Below are 20,598 nucleotides of genomic sequence, written 5' to 3'. Positions count from 1 at the left end.
CCATTGCTTCCAGTAATGTAGTACTATATCTCAACAACACCAGAGCTCTGAATCATCAGAGGTGATTCTCCTGGCAGGCTCCTTTGAGTCTCAAAGTTAAGACTGGAAACCCAAGGATGAGCATATGGAGCGGGAAGGAAAGCAACTTCAGGTTTTGTTGGGACACACGAAGCAGCAGAATACTCATAGCCTGTTGTTATTGGCACACTGTGGAGTTGTGGAAAGGGAAGATCAGTATGTGTGACTTTTTTTTGTTGTTGTTGAAAGAACTGTAGCAAAATGACATCTAACTTGAAACTAGATTTGAGTTTGACATTTTTGGTCAAACAGAAGACTATCACAAGACTGCTTGGTCTTGCCGAGAGGTGAATCAATTATTCCTGGAGGCAGGGTGCTGGAGTTATATCTAGCCTGGTGCCTTTCTGCCTGCTGATGTTTATGGTTGCTGCTATTCAGAGCACTTCAGCTTCCTTTGAGTGACTGTTGTGCAAATATGCCAGCCTGGTTTCTAGTCTGGTGTTGGATGAAATTTAAGATCAAGCTTGAAGTACTTGTCTCTGGTATTTTCCAGTAACTTCTAAAACTTGGAAATCTGTCATCCTCTTGGGCTGGCGTGCTTGAGAAGTGGAAAAAAGTTTTGTGTTCGGTTTTATGGTGGTGATGGGGAAAGCCAAAACCCCAAAGTAAACAAACAAAAAAACATCCCATTAAAATATGAAGTTCCATCTGTCCCCTCCTGAGACTTATTTCTAACTCCATTTAGACTTCACCAATTTATCTTAAACAGCAACAAAGTGATTTGAAAAACAAAAGCAGAGATGAAACATTCAATTGCATTACTAGAACATAGCATTAATGCTACCTGTGGAAACAGTTAACATCTTTGAATTACTGTACCATCAGTATGGTGACACTCTTGCTTGTGCCCAGGGAGCACTGCAGGAATAGCTGAAGCAATGTTGTTAAATAAGGAAGCAAACTACCACTTGTAGTTGTTCCTACAGCTATTGTAGATGCGCGATCATGAGAGCCCATAGGTTTTTGTATAGTGTAATCCAAACCATGGTAGAAATAGATGTCTTGGTGTGTGCCCGTAACGGCTTATTATTCTGTGGCATTTCAGTTACTTTTCAAGCTCTTCAGTGCACCTACTGAAACATTTTTGAGCGTCATTTGAGAGTGTTAATGTGTGTTCCAGTGTGGTTATATAAAACTAGCAGGGAAAAAACTTGCAACTTTTCTGCTGGGCTTTTGTAAACTAGAGCTTAATTCAATGAACTAACTTAATACTTCTATCCCACAGGTCCTTTCAACAGAAAGCATTATTCAGTTCTAAAGCGTAGGCTTCTTCTAAAGAAATTTTGAAGTTTTCAAATGCATTTTGAGGTTCTGTACCAAAATGCTATTGACTTTTCAGTCCATCTCAATGGATGACTTTTCCTGGGATCAGTGAAACTCATGAATATTCTAAGCAGCAACAAATATATCAAATCTAGTACACTTCCTGCAATTCAGTGAATGCAACTTGTAAGCATTCACAGATGCTGTTCCTTAACAGGGCTTTTGTAAGGCTTTACTGTTGTCAACAGCACATCAGATGTGATACTGTGCGCTGCCAAAACAATGTATTAAAAGTGTCCTTCCATCTTCAGCAAAGCCTATTTCTAAACCTGCCATTAATTTCTCTTGGATTAGAATTCCTATGTGAGGCTTATTCTCACATGATGTAAAGTTTGACCAGCTTTTTGCCTTTGCAAGAAACAGACTTCAATGAATACCTACTCAATAAAAGTAACATTGTGTATTTTCACTTGTGCATTCGTAAAACACAAAATAAGCTTTTGCTTAATGCAGTACACCACCAAATATTAAAAACAAACAAACAAACAAACCCTCAAGATTCATTATGATGGGGACTATGTTCTGGAAGGTTTGTTTTAATGTTGTATTTGTTTAAAAAAAATTTAAAAAAAATTAAATTTCATAAAAGCCATGAGCAGGCTTAAATCTTATGCACGAAATATTAATTAAAACCTTCTGTGTGTTTACACATTTTTCGTTTTTAAATCTGCCAGCTTCCTGGTTAATCATCAAACAGCTTTGATACAGTGACAGATTGCCATCGGTGTTAAAAGCATACATCTTTTCAGCTTCCACAGGTTCTAGAAGCGATGGAGCTGAACTGCTAGGTAATCCTGGTGGTACTCCATAGTATGTGCAGAGACTGGATGATTATGGCTATCCATGAAGTCAGGATGCATGAGCTATTTCATATTTCAAGAACAATACTCCAGAATGTATCTTCCTGCATACCTGTTTTTTGGGGGGGAAAAAAAAAACCTCCTCCAATTAAGTTCAAATACTGCTGCTGCAGTAGTTGTAGATTTCAGGGCAAGGCTGTAGTGTTGTACTCAGTGACGTGTTGGTCTTTAGAATACTTTGTCTTGTTTTCTTGATGATTCTTTGAACGCTCCTCCTTCTCTCCTGAAGACAAAGCAAAGCACTGTGAAAGGTGTCCTATACTTGTGAAAGGAGTCTTTGTCATTCACGTTAGCACACTTTTTACATGTCTCTCTTATGGATGGACCCGTTTATTTCACTAACGGTACACAGTCCTGGGATTGACTGAGGGCAGAGTCTTTCAAAGACATTGGTACTGTGGCTTGGCTTTTTTCTCAGCCCTTCTTTCCAGGTCATGTATCAGAAACCACTAGTTTGGTGTTCTGGGTGCTTATTTTAGGATGGACTAAGATATTGGAAGTTTCCCTGATGGGAACAGAGTTGTGGCATGCATGGATCACAACCAAAGCTTACTAGAACACCTTGTATTAGTTAAGCTATTAATAGCAACAGCTTGATTCCATTCATGGCAGGTAACTATTCATACAGTGCAAGCAATTATTCCCAAACATGCTTAGTCAATTACTGGGTTGGAACAACATCTGGGAGACCTCCATGTAAGTGGAGGGGTGTACTGATGTACCAACAGCTTCTATGTGTTTAAAAAAAAAAAAAAATTCTCTCAAGGTGCTTTCTTTCATCAGGTGTGTAAGTAAGGCCATACTCCCTTCCTGCCTATAGCAGCTGCTGCTTTCTTGAATGCAGGCTTTTTCTTTTTTTTTTTTTTAGCAAGCTGTTGTTGATGGTGGTGTGTGCTGGTGGCCTTGGGCAGAGCGAGCAGAGTCTTGGTGTTCTGAGTTTCTCTGTTCTCATGGATTCTGCAGGACAGTTAGTCTTGAGCTTACCGGTCCTTGGGAGACTTTCACACTTTATCAGCATCTACTTCTTCTCTTCAGTTTGCTGTCTTCTGGTGGCTAGACCTTCAGCTACACACACGTATCTGTAGAGTCCATTCATGCAGACTTGCACAGAAGGGATTTGTGACAGGCATTTGCTTGTTTCCCAAATAACAAAAAGCATTCTGGGAACTGAAAAGATAGTTTGTATTTGAAAGCTATACAATGTCTTACAAACACTAACAGTTCCTAATTGTAAAACTATGCTCCATGGTCAGAAACCCTGACAGCATTGGGATTTAAGAGCGACTGCACTTTCCAGCCAGATTGCGATTGTTGAAGCACGCTGCTTCTATCTGGGCAAAGCCAAGAGACTGTTTCCTGTGTGCGAATGTGAATGCATTCAATTTGAGAAAGAAATATATTTTTAAATATAGCAAATGCTTTAAGTGAAGAATAAATCTGGGTATTTCTTTCCAGAGGAAGAGTGTGAAAGTACAAGGTTAGCTAGTTAGCACTGCACAAAAACATCTTCCAATAAAAGCGGTCCATATTCTGTCTGCTCAGAGGTCGACTTGTAAGCATCCTGAGAAGTAACCTTACAGACTACTTAACTTTTAATCCCTCTGTTATTCATAAAATAGTAATTTTCCAATAATCAGCATAAATGCGCTTCTTTCATTTTCAAAGCACTCGTACCTAGTATGCTTTGTGGGAGCTTGTGATTGGAATCAAATAGTACAGCTGTGTATCTAGACAAATGGTTGCTAATATGACCTTGTGATTGTTGGCTTTCTAAGAAGTAATAGAGCAATGCAGTCATCTGCCTGGTTAATTGCTTTAGGCACTGGCAAAGGTTATCTGCTAAACTGAAGCTGTGAGTATGTTCCCTGGTTTTCTAGTCTATGCAATGAAAGTTGAAGGTACGAAGATTGCAGAAAATGTTAGTAGAAGTAATAGGTCACCATTTCTTTTTTCAAATCTATAAGTTACACAGTGATTTCCAGCTGTTTTCTTTTCAATCTCCAAATAGCTCTGTAAGATACACTTAAAGCAAACCCCAGACAAAACTCTGAGAGCTGTTGCATGTTGCTAACTTAAATTTAAGGAAGTGTCAGGTATTACTAAAAGATCTCTGATGTTGCATAAAGTAGCTTAAAATTCAGAGGTAAAACTGAGTGTTAAGTATAAATATATTAGCATCAAAGCACCTGTAATGAAGGCTGCTCGGCTTCGAGTTAATTATTTTAAAGCATAAGAGAAAGCTAAGGTAGCATTTGCTGAGCAGTAAATCTCTACAGTGGTAAACTTGGTTTAAAGAATACAAGTATCATTTGTGTATATGCTTATAATAAACAAAAAGAAAACCCTTCTCTCTTTTCAGAAACTTTTTCACTAAAAGGACAAAGGAACTCAAACCTGCTGTCCAAAGCGCTCCTGGTTGGAAGTTGTTTGGAAAAGTCCCACCCAGGGAAAACCTTCCAAAAGATTCCAAAATTATTCAGCAGGTGAGTAAACACCACACAACTGTAGGTACAAAACTTGTAGAAATCAATGCATAGGTATTGCAGTTCTCTGCTGTTATCTCCACGTTGTTACCATACAGCCATAGGGTACTCTGGGAAGACTCCTTTGGGGCTTTGTCTAGGGAATAGTGGTTACTTGAGAGGGAGTTTGAGTTTTATGATTATCTAGTGTGTTCTTCAGTACATCTCAGTGCTTATGAAAAGGTGGTATGTGTTTTAAAAAGCGTTTAAGCTGTTTCGGTCAAAGCATCAGAACTTGTATTAATTTCCTGTAAAACTTTGCCTTGTGTAACTTGATATGCTACAATTTTTATAATGGTAGAGTGGTTGTGAAATATTCTAGGCTTCCTTTTATGAAGTTCAGTTCTGAGTTACTTTTGCCTGGTTTGTGCAATAAAACCATAATCATACTTGTATGTTCAGTTTTTCTTCAAACTAGATATTAATACAGTAAAATTTATCCTCTTAAAGCATTCTTGGATACTCTAGTGTTACAAAACTGATTTTTTTTTTTTTTTTTATTTTTTATTTTGGACCTAACTCCTCTTTCCATAGTCCTTGTTGCCCGGAAGACTTACTATCTGGGTAACTTGTGACAAATTGCTTAGAATTCTAAAACATGTAATCTTGTTTCATTTGGACTTTTAACCTCACTCGAGGTATTTTTGTTTCAAAATAGTACTGTAAGTTGAACTTGGTTTGGAGTTACTTGGGTACTACAGAAAGGTAATTCTGATTTCCTTCCTCTGATACAAAGTTGCACTTCCATATATTCATTCCTGTGGAGTCTGTCTTTTAACTTGATAAAAATAATAATAGAATGGTATAGTCTTTAAAGATGAGCAATTGGTAACATATCATTACCTTAATGTTAACATGTGATCCTGAAGTTGAAAGATTTGTTGACGTAAGAAATGTGAATGTCTCTTATGTTGGTGAAAACAGCAACTTGACTCTCTTGAGAGCTGCTTTCTCTGTATCCTTTCTTAAACTCTATATAAGCTGATGTGTTTGGCAGGTGCAAATGGCTGTGAATGAAGCAGTGTTCAGCCATCTTCTGGAAGGAGCTTCATGCTGAAAAGGGCCTTTTGGGAGCAACTAAAGTGAAAAACGAGAGGTTCTTTTTGAAGGACTTCAATGTAATGGGACTTGTCACACAATGAAGTGTTGTAGGAAAATTATGAGATTACATAAAGTGCCATCTTGGGCGTTGGACTAGATGACCTTTAAAGGTCCCTTCCAACCCAAACCATTCTGATTTACTCTGAAGTAAACCAAATGCTTTTTCAACATCTTCAAATATTTTTTTCCTTATTTAAATGGTTTCCCTTTTTGGGTGGGAGAGGGCAAGTGTTCTTAGTTTACTTGCAGATGAATGCTGTAGGCCTTATGCTATGAAAATATTGTGGTTAAAATCCAGATGTCTCTTCCATCCTGAGAAATGGAGAGTGTGCACAATGCTGCTAGTCATCTGCTTCCCGTTTTCTAGTAATGAAGATGTTTGTTCTGGAGACCAAGTCATAATCTGCAGAAGTCTTATTTTCTTATCAGTGACTGTTTTTCTTTTAAATGGTAGTGTTCCCATTTTTTTTAACGTCTCCAAAGTGGCAGAAAAACAAATATATTAAAACATTGTATTGTCTTTAAACATGATTGAATTGGTCATAGCCACTAGTTATGTGGTTTGTGTTGTTATGGTTGCCAGATTAGGGTCACTATTGGATTTTTATAATCTTGAGTAATGTGTCAGTAATAGCTAATATTTTTAGCTTCTAATTTAGCTAAAGCATGGTTTTTAGATAACTGTATATCTTAGCTCATGATGCTTTTTCAAAGGGAGACTCAGATTGATGCTATACTCTGCACTGAGTTAGATCTACAGTACCTGAGAAAACTTGTTTCTTAAATTGAGAGGTGACCTGAATGTCTTTGTATTTAACGTATGTCAAATGTCTTGCACGTGTGTTTAAAATTTATGATATTGTTCCTTGAGCATATGCCTCTGAAGAAAAGCCAATAGTTTCTTTTCTCAAAAATGTTCAAATTTGCTAAGCTGGCACCGGTTTAGAATGAATATAGGCACACGTAGTTATTGAAGATTAGTGGAAAATAGTATCTTTACTTTTGAATGGCTGACTGAGGTCCCTGGACTAAATTCCTCACTATGCAGGAGATGCAAGTGAAAAGAATATAGGCAAGAATGTAGGCCTTTAAGAGGTTTATAGAAATTTGGTTAAAGCTTAATATGTTCTGTTCACAAGTAATTCTGTGGACGTGGCAGAGTACTTCATATCCTACATGGAGTGTCTCTACGAACTTCCACATTGACTTTCTAAATTAAAGTCAAGGAATCCAGTGTGATCTGAAATACAAAACCCGCATTTTTTTTTTTTTTTTTTCCATCTGTGGTCAGAACAATGGCTACATGCTGTTTACTAGCTTTTGTAGAATAAGCTTCTAGGTGTAAGACTGTACACGTAGAATGGGCTTAAGCTGTAGGCAAGCTACCTGTGAGGGAGTTTAGGGTAGTTTATTAGTGACAAATCTTGCGTTTCCTGAACAGCTATGGTATTCTTCATGGTTGAACATGAAGTTCTGTGACTCTACTGATGCCAGCGGCCAGATTTGGGAGGGTGCAAATAAACCCCTGGTTAAGGAAACTCAGTGATGAGTCTGTAGCCTTCAGATGATGGATGAGATCTTAAGAAGCCCTTTTGCAGGAAAAATTAACTCACAACAGGAAAAACTTTGTAATTAATAGGAGGAGGAAGTCTTTTGGATAAGGGTCATACTTATATCAAAGGTTTATGGCAGTATTGTGAAGGTTAAAGGACTTTCCTATTAGTAAAACAAGAAAAAAAAATTGCGTCGTTGTAGATTTATAGTCAAACAGGTGGTAGAACTCACACACCCTGTTTCCATCCTGGCTGATGGAAGCCTCCTTTGTTATGTTTGTTTTGGTAATGATGATGTACTAAATTGGTAATTACATTTAAATGAATGCTTGTGGCTTCCAGTCACTGTTTATCAACTAGACATTGCTATACATGCCTCTGCAGAGAAGTCAGGTAGTGATTCTAATGTCTTGAATAACTTCCAAGAAGATCTGGAGACTTAATTTGGGATACTGTTTCAGACATTTTTCAGACAGTGATGCTAGCCAGCTCTGCCTTCAGAGACTGACTAATGAATATTACTGTAAATAATATCTTTGCAAGTTTCTTAGTGTATGTAGAAAATGATAAATATTTTTGTCGAAAAGCAACCTGCGGGGCTTGACTGTCTGGGGAGATGGCGGAGTCCCCTGCAGCTGCACTGCCATCGGCATGCTTTGGGCGAGATGCTCTAACTCGAACTGGGGCAGAGCTTGAAAGTTCTTGGCAGCTGCGTCTCCCTGCTCGCAGCTGCTGGCACGCTCCGCTCTCCTTGGATTTAGAGCTGCCCAAGCAGGATGTGATTGAGGCCAACTCTTTTGCTGGACATCTCCCTCCTCTGGGCTTCCTTCCTTCGCTGTTTTTTAAAAAGGGAAAATAGCAGCTCCTTAGGATTGCAAATGTCAAATGCATTTGATGGTTTTAGGAAGTGTGCCTTTTTTCATGAACTGCAGCTAATAAAACTGGCTATTATAAGAAGTATGTGGTCATTAATGATCAGTCTGGTAAATTCTTTTCAGTCCATACAGAAATCTGCTTTAAATTAGACTGCTGAAATATTTTAATATAGAAGCATTTACAGCAGAAACCGACTTGTGCGCTGATGTGTAACATTTTGGTGTCTATTGACTGAAGTGCAAGTTCTGTTTAAAAATGCAAGCCCAATTTCATTGTTTGTGCTTATGGATAAAGAAAAGAGCTTTTAATCCATCATCAAAACGATTCTGAATATCAAGTCATTAAGTTTAGCTATTGCTTTTTATTAAAGCAGTATTGAATACTTTTTAAAAATACTTGTTTAAAGCAGCATAGTGATTTTTTTCCTAATATGCCCGAGTTAAAGTAAACTCAAATATGGAAATACACATTGCAAGATAAAGAAAAGTAAAACATACACCAAATTTACTTTATCAGCAGTTTTAACAAAGTACTGTCAGTGACAGCTTTAAATAAGGGGGAGGGGGGGGTGGGAAGCTTTTCTATTTAAATATGACACACCATAAAAAGCTTGGAGTGATTTAGAAATGATTACTTATTCAGAAGTGAAGTAAAGCCATCTTTTTCAAAAGTTGTCACCTTGTGTACAGAATGGAAGGTATTAATTTTAGACAGTCTGTTAAATGCTAACTCTGATTTTTGGGTCACTGTCCTAGAACTAACCTCTGAAAGTATTTTTGGGTGGCTCTGAAATCTTTGGGGGTGGGGCGGGGGAAGTAAAATACTGTACTTGAGGGCTAAAAAACAGTGTCTTGACTTGCATATTTTTCTGATGTCGTTATCTCCAGTCTGAAAACTAACGGAGAAATTGCATTCACTGAATCAGCACAACTCCCATCGTCTCCCAGGGACAAGAGTTGTCAGAGATCTCTCTTCAGAGGAACGGATGCATTTTGAATCTGTTTTCATACGACTCAGACCTTCTAACTTGCAATACTAACTCTTCTCTCCAATCTTCATTGTTTCAGTTTAACGATGCATGAAGCTCCTAATGGTTAAAAAGTGTACATGGCATGTTTGTCAGCATATCTAAGGATTTGTGTAGGTAAAGAAAGAAGTAGGTATGTACAGTGCTAGATGCTTTTTCATAGGAGTGATTCTTAAGCAGATGGTTGTCTAGATAGAAGTCACATTAGCTCGGCTTGCACTACTACTGGAGAGAAGAGAAAGGTGAGACTTGTGCCTGTTTAGCAGATATAGGTAGAAATGCGTTGGTAACAAACTGCCTTGAAGCCAGGATGGACAATAAATAGGAGTATTTGGTCTTGCAAGGAACATGTAACATCTGAATAACAGTTTGTCTAATAGCAGCAGTGAGAAGGCTGTGATGGTTTTCTTTGTAGACACTGTAGCGGTCAGATTCTGAAGAAACGTCCATCATCTTTCCAGAGTCACACTTGTAGTCAGTAAAACGCTATGCTAATGGTAAAACAAAGTGTTAGGTTGAAGTCTTTCAAAGACATTCCCCAGCGCTTTAGACTTCTGCAATGATTATCTTGTCAGTAAAATGGTAGTGAAAGTGGTAGGATCTCAGTGAGACAAACGCCTCTCCTTTTGTTTGCGTAAAGGATGTAAAATACAGTTTAGCTCCTAGTAACAGCGCTTACCCAGCTGCTTTGACAAGGAGAACTCATGATGTCAGTGTTATGTTGGTGGTACAAATGTATCTGCAGGGGAGTACTCTGCAGCAAGCACGGCACTAATATTTTGAAAATGCTTCAGAGGTGTTGACTCTGCTGATATGAATTCTTCTGATCACTGTTTTTTTGTTTGTTTTGGTTTTTTTTTAAAAAAAAAAGTCTTTGAGGTCTACTACAAAGACTATTGAAGCAAACTTTCTCTTCCTAAAACTTGAAAAAGAAAACATAAGCATTGTATGTATTTTCATTTCTGTCCTTGGAAGTTCCTGGGTTTTGGGGAAACAAAGAATATAGAAATAATTTTGCGGTAATAAAAATGATAGAACTTCTTTTACTTTGGTGGGACATTATTTTAATTTTTTTTTTTTGGTCCTCTGGATCCTCTTTTTGATGGGATGCATCCCTCTCTGTTGGGGCTTTTGAATTTCTTCAGCAAAGGATGACACAGATAAAAATAATTGTTTTTTCTTAAGAAGGGAGCTTTTGCAGGTTAAGCAGATTTACGCTGGTGAGATTGAGGTGCTGCGACAGCAAAATCATCATCTAGGCAGGCCCTCTCAAATTCCAAAAGGATAAGATTTAGCAAAAAGATTCAGGTGGTAAAGGTGCTGTCTTTTGTGGACTTTTTTAAAATGTGTTTTTTTTAATATAAACCTTATCCTTCTGGGGCTGGCATGGTGCTCCAGTACTAAAAAGGAGGTAATAGTATGGCAAGGGAGAAGGAAGATTTTAAAATGCTTTTTATTAATCTGCAGTATGCATGGTACAGGAACACTGCAGATGAGTTTGCAATAATGTTGAAGGCATGATAAAAAGCTTATTTTCCTTCTTCCAGGTGCTGTAATCCAATAATTAAAAGCAATGGCTCTGTCTTCCCTTCCCACCCCACCCCCTGGCCCATCTTTAGGCTTGGCTCTTCCATTAGAAAACCAGCTTTGACTTTTGAGTGGAAACCTGCAGAGCTGTGGTTGTATGGGGCCACTCATAGTTGGGCACGTTTTTGCCCGAGTGCCTCGCCGCAGGGCGGTATGAGAGCTTTCAGATCGCTGCTTTAGAATCTTACTTTTGATTTAAGTGACTGTTTCTCAAAACCTTACAAATGTATCTTAGTTCTCATCAGCTCGCCAGTGAGGTTGAGCTGTAGAGTCCACTTTTGAGCTTTCAATTTAGAAATACTAATTAAAACATGGTGGGAGCAGGGGGAAGGTGAGGGATTTAAAGGCCCGCTCTAAGTCACTGTGCTATTTAATGATGTTTTCTGCTCCCTCATGTTAAACAGAAAACCCTGAACACTTGATGTGAAAGACCTGTTTGAAAGTTACCCTAGTATTTTGTTTCTTGCCAAATGCTTATCCAAATCCAATTATGTTTCTTTTCCATTTTTCCACAGTGCAGGTACTATTCTTGAGTATGGATTTTAAGCTTTAAAGCTAACTAGCTTATAGGTGAAGATCTAGTTGGGTGTGAGATGCAATTTAACGTGAGCTGAATGAAGGCAAGGTCTTCAAGATTCATTTTCAGAGCAAACAGTTTGTTTTCTTGTGTCAGCCTATAGACAATGTTTTGTTCTTTCCTTTTTAGCAGCGTATCTTCCAAGGCTAGTGTTTGAATATGTGTAACTGTTATGGGTGATGTGGACTAGAGAGAGACAGTGTATCAGGGAACGCCTTTTGCCTTGTACCTGAGAAGTGCCATGGACAAAGATCTCCCCTCCGGCAAAGCTGCTGATTGTAGAAACTATGAAACTTCAATTAAAACAGAAAAAAACAGTCCAATAGGTGTCCTATATAAGCATCTTGCATAAGTGGGAAGTCTTTGTATGTGTGTTTTGTATATTTTGAGGGCTGGAGAAGAAGGAGGAACCAGCCACACGTTTCTTCAAACATAGAGTACAAATACTCTCCATGTGAATTTAAATTTGGGCTTGCATGTTGCTATATTGTAATGGTCTTTTCCTTCATATATTCACTAAGGCTTTGCTTCTGTTTTTCTCATTAGGATGACAGTTCTGGCAGTCTTGCGTCAATATCCGCTCTCAGTCTATTAAACACAGGGGTATGAAATTTAATATATATTCTTTCTAGTTGTATTCAATGCCATGCATGGGACTATGTAGCACTCATTAAAATAGAACAAACATCACATTTTCACAGTAGCATGAATATTTTATGGCACTAACCATCAACTCATTAGATACCATTAGTAAAATAAGCAAACAAATAAACTTCACACATGAATCTCACTAACAACTTAAAGTGATAGAGTATTGTTTGTCATTGTTTGTATTGCATGTTCTTGAATAGCAGGAAATAGGTAACGCTAGAGCTTGACAGTAATTTACTTTCTATGTTTGTGCCTCCTTGATTAATGGTAACAGTTGTTAAAAGGTTTAATTTGTAATATTTTTTTAACACCTTATATTAGCTTTGAAAATGGATATCCTAAAATCTTTTCTCCCCTGTCACTAAGTCACACACGCTGTGAACAGTGGCACTGTAGAACTCCAGATGCTTTTAATCACTATTTCTGTTATGAAATTGGAAACCTAGAAAAGTGTAGATATTGAAACTTTTGCTACCCGTTATGTCTTCTGTTTGCTGTGACTGACATCCTTCTGAAATTGATGCAGTGCGTGTGCCCATTACTTTGAAAACTTTTAATGTGATCCCACACCCTGTGTTAAACAGGAATGGTACAAGTTAGCTTTTTAGTTCTGTGGATCTGTTACTCCGGCTTTGTGAAATAGAGCAGTTAATGTAACTGCTAGTTGATATGTGATGCCTGTGGTGTGTGTTACATGGTCCAGCCACTCTCAGCTCTTCTTTACTGGGCGCAGAAGCCCCTGGCTTCATTCCTTTTCTTTGTAAACAACAAAAGATGAAACTTGATGCAGCTTGTTAACTATCCAGTTGAGGAAAAAAATAAAGTAAATAAACAATTGAAGATGGATGGTATTACTTTGGAAGGTTGACCTAGAAACTCTTCAATGTTTGTTTGGTGGTTCTCCTGTACTATGTGAAGATTAGTATTTTTCCCTTCTTCAGTATAGGTTGTTCCTATATTGTCTGCAAGCTAGGAAAGAGAGTACTGTTCTGTCTGTCCCGATAGCCTCTGGCATTCTTAGGTCTGGGAAAATTTCTAGTTTATGACTCACAGAATTTTTCAGTGACATCTACTCTTGCTGTAAGCGCTTCTTTGTTTTTAATCACCTTGTAACCAGTTCTAGCTCAGCAATTTTAACATTTAACCTGGAGGGGAGACATGTGACAACATAGAAGGAATCCTTACGCATTAGCAGAAATTCTTCTTAGATTAATAAAACTAAAAGAAAATGTAAGGGATGTAGTTGGGTGCCCTCTTAAAAGATTCTATTAATGCTTCTATTCTTGGATGATCAATTCTGCTTGAAATGAAGGGAAATAATCTTTCTGATGATATTTCTAATTAGCTGTACAACATTGTGAAAATAATCATGTAGATGTTTTTAGAGGCCCAGCTGCTCCAGAGTGACATGTGCGTGTAGAGGGAAGAGAGATTTAAACCCATGTGCAGAATATCCCCATTGTTTCCTCAACAGAAGTCATGATTGATTGAATAAAACCTGTTTCAGTATCAGGCTTAGAATTTTGAGGGAGTAAAGCATCTTAAAAGAAACTGTCATACACAGGGTGCATGCTTTGTTTAATTGGAGTATTAGTATGCCTTGACATGTACTCTAAATAAAGGCAAGCCTTAAGATAGTGAAAGTTAATTCGGAGTTGTCCATCAGGTCACTTTCTCCTTCAGTATACATAAAACATAATTGGATCTGTGATGCTTAATCTGTATGATTGGTACTTTCAGGACTGTGAGGACTTTCACAGTCCTTGTAATCCAAGGCTTTTATCACTCATTTCCAGGACTTCGGCTCTTGTTGTTGGATCCTAGATAGATCAAAACATATCCTAGCAAGATGCATGTTAAATTTCATGGTCAGTATTTAGTCTTTTAAAGCTCTATAGTTTGGGCATTGTGGATGCAAGTTTTGTCTTCTAAAATTGAATCATTGTGTGCATGCTTAGTTAAATACTTTATCCCCACAAGCATACCCTACTTAAGGTCAACTAATGCTTTTGGAATGCTGTGATGCAGCTGGTTTTCCTTTCTGTGAGGTAGTTTGCTTAGATGCTGGAAGAAGCAGCTATGGGCAATTACGCATATGTTACACAGTGCAATCCAGTAGTGTTTAGAGATATCTAAAATAGCTGTGAATGGTCTAGCTGTCCTATATGGCTCTTCCTCAGAAGGATGAAAGAAACTTCAGTTTTGTATGTTTTCTATGTAGGTATAGGAAAGGTGCAGGCAATAAGAAAAATAATAAACTTGCAGAGGCCTTTTTGTTTAAAACACAAGGGGATTTTTTTGGTATGGTGGTTGTTGGTTTTTTTTTTTATAAAGATGGTGTGGTGGTTGTTTGTGTTTTTTGGTTTTTTTTTTTTTTATAAAGATACAGTTTCTTCTTAAGCATAAAGGCAGTTTATAAGCAAAAGGCTTTTTTCCCAGCCCCATTTGTGTTACCTGTCTGTAGGTTAATAGGCTTATGTGTATTTCTGTAGGAATAAATACTGGAAATACAAGTTCCTCCATGTATCGAAGTGCTCTTAAATATATTGTCACAGCGTTTTTCAGGAAAAACATGCTTTCAGCTGTTTACCAGGTTAATTATCGCCAGTAGATGAGAGGATGCACTTCCAACCTTCATAAGGAGATAACTTTTCTTAGTTTCTATTAAAGCTGAGACTTATTTTTCTTTATTTTGGGATTGTGAAATGTTCCGTAACTTTAAAAAAGTATCAGATATGCTGCAATAAAGAATTTTTTTAACAACATCCTATAAGCTACTGGAACCATACATGTGACACTTTCAAAATTTTCTTTTTTTTTTTTATATAATCAAGTCTTACATAGGTTTGACTTTTAGCTGTCAACTGTTTTGTCCTCTGGCATATGCCCTGCATGTTAGGCATTTTACAAGACATTGGACTTGAAATTGTATTTTTACCTTGTTATGGAAGAGCATTAGCTTACATCTTTTGAAGTGAAATTCCATGTCAGCTCAAGCTTTTTATTTTTTGCCAAGAATTTTAGATTCTGCATCAAATGCATGGTTAAGGCTATTGGATTCTTTACATCTAGTCATACAAAATATTGCGGAAAAAAATGATATTTTAGTTGCACAAACTAGTGAGTTACGTGCATATCTGATGGTTCTGGGATCTAGTCTTCAAATAAGTTTTTGAGAGCACAGCCTTCTTGAGGAAGAATCATCTTCCATTGGGAAGTTGCAGGTACTCTGGCATATATTTATTCTTGGGGAATGTACAGTCATGATAGTTTGAGCTTGAAGCTATGTTGCTCTTTGTGTTGACTCTTTCTAGCAACGCTTACTGTTTTGCCTCTCTGTGCATGTTTTCGCTCTCTGCATGTGTTCTTTTCTTGCAAAAAAACAATTGTTCATAAAGTGTACTTACTTCCAGAAACAGTTGGGTGATGAGTTCTGCCTCTTGTGGAAACCCCTGTTGAAAATTCCCACCTCCCCACCCTCCCCCTTCTCCGTTGCTTTGGAAATAGTATATCGGTTCTTAGCATGTATGATAGCCAGAAGAGCTAGCACCATTCAGATGTGTTGCTTGTAATAAAAAAGTGAGTGACTTCATTTCTAATGTCCATCTTGCAATGTTTTTTTTATTTAACTTGCATATATATGAGATGTGTAGGAATGTTGAAAAGGTTGGTGCTGTTTGAGTTTCCTCATCTCTGACCAGTAAATAAACTTGATTTTGTGGCTCCTGTTACAAAGTACTGGGAAGTGTGAAAGTAAATCGGAACTTCTACCAAGAATATGAGGGACGGCATAGCTACTGTACTGCAGGCTGGATGCTGACCCTCCGAGTGCTATCACAGGATCCGTTCTGAAGTTAAAAATATGCTGGGGTAGCCTGAGGTACAAAGCATGGCAGGAGTGCCTATAATGCCTCTATGGTTTAAGGTGGAATTAAATAATTTTAAGCTTAAGAATATGTATATTGATTCATACAGTGAATGTTGGTTTCCTGATTTATTTTTTTTCCCTCATGCTTGCATGGATTACAACAGAACTCTGCCAGTCCTATATGTCCAGTTGTTCAAGATACTTGTTTGAATGTGCTGAGTGATGTTGGGTGGATATAACTTTCAATCAAAAGTTGTCTTGGGAATTACCCTTCAGGAGAGGAATATGTTCCAGGAAATCTGTATAACCACTCTTCTTGGTCAGAGACTTAGAAATATTTAGGACTAAGTTGTGTTTGAGAACAGTTGGCTAGTAACTTTAAAGTCATTACATTTACAAAGAATTGGGATTTTAGTGTGAATGTATGTATAAATGATGATAGCAAACAGTTGCTTGCTCCTTTTCTTTACAAGGTGCATATTTGGGCTTTTTTTTTTTAAGACAGAAAAGCAACAGAGCTTCTCCTTTAGTTGAAATAGGCTGGTTGCTCTAGGTTTGTGCCTGTCTTTCCAGGGTGCTAATAAAATAAATTGCTTGGTACTCTGCCATGGAGCAGAGTAAAGGGTGGATAGCTGAAGACTTGGGGGGGGGGGGCAGGGTAGAACCTACTTCAAAAAGTACTGAGAATGTTTCAAAACCATTCTTTGGCTTGTTTTGTGGAGGTGCAATCACTTTTTCTTACCAGTTAAACTATTGTTCTTACTCCCGCAAACTAGAAAAAGAAAAGAGCAAGAAGTCCAGATAACTGCTCAGGATCTGGAAAGTATCGTGGCATAGAATGCGTATGGCCTTACCACTGAACACATCTGATCTCTGAAGCTAACAGGTTGGGCCTCATTGGTACTTGGATGGGGAAACCACTTGAGAATACTGGATGCTGTAGCTTCTGCCTAGCAAGAGTGGAGTCTCCATCCTTGGTGATATTAAACATCTGGCTGAACAAGGCCCTGCGCAACCTGTTGTAGTCGACTTTGCTTTGAGAAGGGAGGCTGGACTAGATGACCTCCAGAGGTTCCTTCCAACCTCACCGATTCTGTGATAACTTCCTCTTGACATGAGATTAACATGACATCATTGAGGTTATACTTTTCGGATCATTTACTGTATTATGCCCAATATGGAAGAACAGAAGTTTGGTTGGAGGCCATTAAAATGGATAGGATAAGGAGCTGTTGAGCATAAAGCTTTATGCCGCCTCAGTGTTGGGCCCTTCTTGCCTTCTCTGGCAATCTGAAGCTGCATTGTTGCATTTGTGAGAGGTCTTTTCCAATTTAACTTCATGGCATTCAACTGTGTACTGAACTTCTAAGCTATGTAATAGCTTAAAAGTTGGCAGCTCTGTTTCTATAATGCTGTCAATGAGCACTGAATGTGTAAAGCCCTGTTTCTTCTCCCTGGGAGAACGAATGTGCACAAGAAGCTGTGTATTAGGTGTGAGATTCATTTGGGAGCAATTTCTAAAGACTGTTACGTTCATTGGTGAGATACGTCACCTAATTAGTAATTGATCAATTCTTTATTTTTGGTGACTTAAACATAAGATATTTTGGTTAGACTGAGATTGAATTTACTTACACAATTACTAAAGCAACAGATGTACAAGAACAAACTGTCTTTAGATGAAAAAAACACAAACTTGTACAAGTTAGAGCTCACTTGGATGTGCTTAAGAATAGAGATGTGTGATCTGTGAAAGTACATTACTAAAATACCTTGAATTTGTTCTTTTAAAGGGATGGTTTTTCAGCTTTTAGTATTCTATGTTTGAATTCCAGCATGTGGAAGACTTGCCGAGAAACTGGTATTTAGCCTTCATGCCTAAGGAGAGTGTGAAACCACAAGCTAACTTGGTTTGGGAATAGCTTGAAAGTCTTCTCACAGATAACTTTTTAAGATTTGCTGTATTGTCAGAATGGGTTTCCCAGTAACTTGGCAGTATATTTTTTATTTACAGAGGCTAAAATAGAGGGAATGTGAGATTCGAGGTTTTCATCTGGCTCTGTCTGGCCTTTGTCCTGAAGACTTTCTCATATTTCTGTTTTGTTGAGTTGCTCTTGTGGAAGAAGGAATGGGATTCTTTCTTGCTCAAAATCTTCTGTGTATTAAAGGCTGTTAAATATTTCATTCTAAGTAATTTGCATGTTTTAACTTCTGGGAAATAAATTATGTGAAACAGACTCGGTGACAATATAACAATATTTATCATTATGAGTATGGTGTAGGTAGTTCTGGATAATGTAGGTTTGGTCATGCTGAAGTCTTCAGAAATGTGAGGAGTACCAGATCTAAAGGGTGGCTAGAATCAAAAGTAAAGAAACAGGAAAAGACAAATGCTCTTGGTTAGTGGTTTTTGTTGGTGGTGTTGTGTCGTGGGTTTGTGTGGGTTTTTTGTGAACTTCACATATTACTCAAATATCCTTGCGCACTAATTAGTTTGGGAAGATTATCCTTGGGTGCTTAGTAGTAATATTGAAGTAGAAGAGATCAGAGATTAAGTTGATACAAGAAACTGCTTTATCATTCATCTTTACTTAGAAGTTCTGGAAAGCTGCACTGTCTTGCTACAAACAATTTCAACTTGTAACGTTAGCTTCTTGCTGTCTTAAATTATTTGATGTATATATTTTTAACATTAATAAGTGTTCAACAAGTAATAATATGCTTACTAATTAGAAGTGATGCTGAATGTTGAAATTTAATTTTTATCAATAATGTTGTTTAGGAATATGAAGCACGGACAGGAAGAATGTATAAACCTCCACCCCCATCAGGAAGACGTAAAAATATTGAATTTGAACCACTTTCAACTACTGCTTTGATTCTGGAGGATCGACCAGCGTAAGTATGATTCTGCTGTGGAACTGACAATAACTGAATTTTAGATATGCTTCTGATGAGCTAAACTTCACAAGTCTTACATGAAAGTATCATTGGATTATTCCATCCCAGATAATAGCCTAATACCTGCAGAAGAACCTTTCAATATATTATAGTCTATATGAGGAATTCTGTCTCGCTGTAATGAGGCCACCAGTTTATTACTGTATATCACAGCTGCTTGTGTTGTGGGCATCCTTACTCAGGAATACACCTGAAGACTTTTATGGATTTCTTCACTGCCATCTCAGTGCTCACTCCCTTCTCCTTCCCCCATTCTGGAAACAATTTCCTAAACCAGTGGGGAAGACTTAACAGTGGCAGTTGTCACTTCAGCAAACCTGGACTTGGCTTACCAGAGAGGTTTTTAAAAAGAAAAGAAGGAAAAAGCATTAGGTTGGTAACAGCGGGGGTGGGAAGAATTGCCTTTGAAACACAAGAAATACCTTCCTGTCACAAATACCGAATACGTATTTTGTATGTGGCAACTACAGCTGAATGCTTTGTTGGTACCAAGATGATAGCCTTCACTGAAACTGTTCCTTGCCCCTGTTCCAGTTATGTTTTCATGGCTCCTTAAAACTACAGCTGAAGGCCAGGAAACAGCAGATGAAGATACAACAAAAACTGCATTGAGTACAAATAAGAATAGTAATGAAAAATGGGTCATGAATTGGTCAGTATTTTCAGCTATACAGTCTTCAGCAGTTTGTAGGAAAGAGGAGGACCTGCTGACTAGGAATACATGCTGTGAAGAAAGCAAATGGAGCAAAGCCTTCCAGCTGCACCTTGAGAAAGCTTGTGATGGAACTGGCAAATGTTTGCTCTAATCAGTTCCAATTAAGAAATGGAAAATAGAACATACAGTGTTTTCTTTGATATTCTCTCGTGTATATAAGCTCATTCAGTGTTAAGAGAAATATCCTGAATGGAGGTACTGATTGCTACAATTATTTTTTTTGTAAATACATCATTTCTTTTACCGTATGATGGAGAGTAAGATGTGTAGTAACTGGTTGGCTGATTCTTTTCTCTACTTTCAAAATATCGCAATTCACAAACTAACATAAGTATGTTTTTACAAATGACACTTCCACTTGTTTTAAATTGGAGTGCTATCCCAAGTGCGTAATGTGGTGCCACAATTTCATTCTTGAAAACACGTTCTCTCACTTCTCTCTCGCTTCCTGGAAATACTAATAAAGTTATCTTTTCTGCTTGTATAGGAGGAGATGAAAACTTTTTTTGCGCATATTAAAATGACAAAACTGTCGTCTTTTCATTTTCAACCAAAGTAGACTAGAGATTGGGTAAAAGACTGAAACCAAACATTGTGTTCTGATTTCTTTTTTAATGAGTCTGGTCAAAAGGAAGTTTGTGTTTGGCAATTAGGGGATCACTGTGCAACCAAAAAACCAAACACATTTTACGCTGGTGAACTTGTAGTTCTGCAGTAAGCTTCCTTGGCTTTAGCTGTGACATAAATGGGGATCTATCCTTTCTTCCTTTGGTAAACCTGTCTTCTCTTGTGGGGGTTAAAGGGCTAACTATAATGAATAAAAACCTTTTACCTTTTATTGAAAATACATCATTGTGAAATTCATAGGAACAAATGGAGTATTGATATGCAAGCATATT

The 20,598-nt window shown here is 37.7% G+C and overlaps 1 protein-coding gene across 1 annotated transcript in view; it reads left to right on the top strand.

Annotated features, from left to right (window-relative positions):
• TBC1D12 (TBC1 domain family, member 12) overlaps window positions 1–20,598 on the top strand; it is a 54,347-nt gene that overhangs the window by 21,059 nt on the left and 12,690 nt on the right. The window contains exons 2-4 of the mRNA XM_009888798.1: window positions 4,621–4,744; window positions 12,051–12,107; window positions 18,806–18,921. Of these exons, the coding sequence (XP_009887100.1) occupies window positions 4,621–4,744; window positions 12,051–12,107; window positions 18,806–18,921 (297 nt within the window). The remainder of the gene's footprint in view (window positions 1–4,620; window positions 4,745–12,050; window positions 12,108–18,805; window positions 18,922–20,598) is intronic.

This window comes from Charadrius vociferus, unplaced genomic scaffold (assembly GCF_000708025.1).
Source record: "Charadrius vociferus isolate BGI_N301 unplaced genomic scaffold, ASM70802v2 scaffold436, whole genome shotgun sequence".
NCBI classification, from domain to species: domain Eukaryota; kingdom Metazoa; phylum Chordata; class Aves; order Charadriiformes; family Charadriidae; genus Charadrius; species Charadrius vociferus.
This window is presented reverse-complemented; position numbering and strand designations above follow the sequence as displayed.